Consider the following 3,627-nt stretch of genomic DNA (forward strand, 5'->3'; position numbering starts at 1 on the left):
AATGAAATATAATGTAGTTTGATATATTGTTTTACGTTTTGTGCTATGAAGCAAGTTGACTGATATTTCAGCATCAGTGTTTCAGAGGTGGGGCAGCACATAGGGCAGGAGTTAGAGCTTTTGTCTCAGGTTCACTTCCTAGCTGGAGCCTTTCTGTGTGGAGTTTCTATGTTATTCCTGTGCATTCGTGGGATTTCTCAGGATGATCCAGTTTCCTACCATAGACCAACAACATGAATGTAAGGTTGAATTTTCATTATGACAACTCTAACTTGTCCCCATGTGTGACTGAGGGCATGTAGGGTTTTCTCGTTCATCTCTATGTGTCCCTGTGCTGGACTCGTAAAAAGTGTACCCTGTCTCTCGCACAAGTACTGCTGGAGAAATCAAATGTATGGATGTTTTGAAAGTTTGACTGAAAGTCTTGTAGAAGTTCCAAAACCAGAGATGTCCAGTCCTGGTCCACAAGGGCCTCTATGTTTTACTTGTTACACCTGTTACATTAGTGATTTAATTATCTCTTCATGCTTTTCAGAAACCTGTTAATCAGCAATAATCAAAAGGATATCCCTGGATTTGTATCACACCTGACTGGTGTTCTGWTCTTGGACTTCTGTGCTAAGCACGTGTTGTCCATAACAAACACCATGCATGAACATAGTGGTCCATTAATGAACTTGGTACCAGGCCACCTYAGGCCAAAGATTGATGGTTAGTTTTGTAATTGTGTCATCGGACATGTGACCCTATGTCTTGGCCAATCGGGTGAAGAGTGGGGCAGAGCTATCAACTGATAACCTGGTGGTGAGTTAGATCTGGTGACGGTTGAGGCTGCCGGACAGACCTGGTAAATCCAAACATATAGTGGGGGTGAAGTGGGAACGTTTGGCGAAGCCACCTCTTTGTGCARTCCTCAATCTCGCCTCCGGGAGAGTTTTTCGCATGTCTTGGGGGTCATGTGAAAAAATCGGAATGGGCCATGGTCGAACGAGCCATGTTAAGGGCCTCCATTGCAGATGCAGCTTCAAGGAGCTGTGGCCTGAAGGTCATTGGTGCCTGTCTCTAGTGGACACCAGTGGTGATGGAGTCCATTRGGCTGAAGAAAGAGGCCTTCAGGAGTTGGCTTTCCTGGAAGACTTCTAAAGCAACTGACAGGTGCAGGGTGGCCAGAAGAGCCTCAAATTTGGTGGTTGCAGATGAAAATCTCTGGCATGGAAGGAATTTGAGGAGGCCATAGAGAAGGACTTTCAGTTGGCCTAGAGGAGGTTCYGGAAAACCATTCGGCAACTCAGRAAAGGAATGTGTTCCCTGTCCAAGGCTGTGCTTGGTTTGAKTGGGGGAACTGCTGAGGATATTGTTGAGCAGTGGAAGGAATACTTTGAGGATCTCCTCAATCCACCCTTAATGTCTACCGTTGAGGAGGCAGTCTGAAGACTTAGTGGAAGACAAATTCATTACCATGGCAGAGATCACCAAGGTAATCAAAAGTTCCTCGGTGGCAGGATGCCAGTGGAGGATGAGATTCGCCCAGAGATGCTGAAGGCTCAGTGTGGCTTACTATCATCAGTGTGTAAATGTTTATATATATATATTTATATATGTTTTATATAAAGCATATTTGAGAGTCCTAAAAAGCGCTATGTAAAACTTATTCATTATTAGTTTTTATTTATTCTATGAGTTCAAAAAATGTCATTGTTAAAATTTTCAGAGTCAATTTAACTCCCTCTAGTGTTATTTTAACATTTACTGAATAAACAGACTTCCAGTGTTGGTGTTAATTCACAGTGTTGATTTACAGTGTTAATTTCYTCAATGTTGTCTCAACACTGGACAGTGTTAAATAAGCTTCACCCATGGTTAAGTCTTACATAACACTTAACAGTGTTGATATATGACACCATGCAGTGYTGAAAAAAGTATTCTGGAAAAGCCCCGTCCTCTTCCACCTCATGTCAGCCAGATCAGTATTTTCACAGTAAGGGATGCTGGGTAATCTTGTAGAAATGATGTTTTTGCATGTTTATGACTATAAAAGAAGTTTATGAGTGTAAAAACTAATTGTACTGGTTAGTTGTTTTGTTCAGGTTTATTAGTTGATCAAGTTTATGTTTGTGTTATTGCCCATAAATCGACACCATGAGTGAGATGTATGTCCTGGTGTGTGAAGGTTGTTGACTCTATTACACTTATCTTGAATCTACCGTGTAATGTTAATGCAACACTAAAATGAGTTGATCTTAACTCTAAAGAGTTAAACTTACACTTTCAATTTGACTGTGTAATGACACATCGTAGTGTCTGTATTACATCTCTCAAACAAAGTATAGTTTTAGCACCTATAATGTTGAATTTGACTCTGTTACATTTATTTGGTCCTACTCGAAATTTGTATAAAATGTACTCTATTGCCAGTGTCAATTTCTCAGAGTTAATTTTACTCATGCTAGTGTCAAAATAAACAATGAAATGAGTAAAATTATTTACACTCTACAGAGTAATAATGCTATTTTTATAGAGTTAATTTTACACTAAATTTATTTTAAAAAGTACACTTTATTGTGTAATACTATTATTTATTTTTTCTTTTTCCACAGTCACCATGATCAACACCTGTTTGTATAATGGCTCTATAGTGATCCTGATATCAAGAACGGTTCTAGAAATATGACCCAATTTGTTTTGCTGATTACGGTGATTAATATTTGGTCTGAATCATATTTTTATGTTATTTTAATGAGGAATGTTTGATGTCATTATAAAAAATAAACCTCAAATAGTATTTAAATATTGAGATTTCCCAGCTGGAAAGAAACAAAAATGTTGCTAGCTTACAGGGAAAATCTCAAAACGGTTTTGCCTCAAAATCCTTTTTTGTTTGTTTCTCCTGCTCAAAAAACTGCTTCAAAAAATGTTTATTTTCACATTTATATTTCAGACAGTTCATTCAAATGATGGATAAGACATTTATTCATTATATTTTGACAAAATACAATTATTGCAAATGTTTGAATCCAAACACGTCTGGAATCTTATGTTTACTCCAACAGGAGGCTGCCCTACGTTACGACACCAAGACGCCTCGCTATCTTCACGTTGCCAGCAGTAAGACCAATCGGTGGGGACATCAGCGCWCCTACAGACTGCAGGTGTACAGCTTCGCAGGAGACCACCTACCAGAGAGCCAAGCTGAGGAGAAATCCATGTCCTGGGCCAGGTTGGTCAAGCTAGATGTGAAGTCAAAAACATTAAAATAGAAATAAAAACAAAAACATTTCTTCTGTAACTATTGTGCTGCTTAATGCAGATGAGTGAATGATCTTTGTAAAGCCTTTGAGGCTCCTAATTGAAAAAAAAAGATTTGAAGTTTCAAAGCATCAAAGATGGACCACTGACATCTAGTGGACAGCTGTGACTAAAGCGTTCATAAAGATTYACACATTTTGTTGATTAAGTTCCAACATAGAGGCAATAAAGCTAATTATAAACAGTTGAATTTTCATTATGAGAATCATTGTCCACACATTAAAATGTTTAGATTTTAAAATGTAAATTTAATAATATGGTGTTTAAATGTGTTGTCCTGTGATTTCATATAACTTAATGAAATATAATGTAATTTGATAT

General features: G+C 37.9%; 1 protein-coding gene across 1 annotated transcript in view; it reads left to right on the plus strand.

The window, feature by feature from the left end:
* Positions 1–3,627, plus strand: part of aoc2 (amine oxidase copper containing 2) — a 16,520-nt gene that overhangs the window by 11,115 nt on the left and 1,778 nt on the right. The window contains exon 3 of the mRNA XM_014024384.1: positions 3,051–3,217. Within this exon, the coding sequence (XP_013879838.1) occupies positions 3,051–3,217 (167 nt within the window). The remainder of the gene's footprint in view (positions 1–3,050; positions 3,218–3,627) is intronic.

Source organism: Austrofundulus limnaeus, unplaced genomic scaffold, assembly GCF_001266775.1.
Source record: "Austrofundulus limnaeus strain Quisiro unplaced genomic scaffold, Austrofundulus_limnaeus-1.0 Scaffold420, whole genome shotgun sequence".
NCBI lineage: Eukaryota > Metazoa > Chordata > Actinopteri > Cyprinodontiformes > Rivulidae > Austrofundulus > Austrofundulus limnaeus.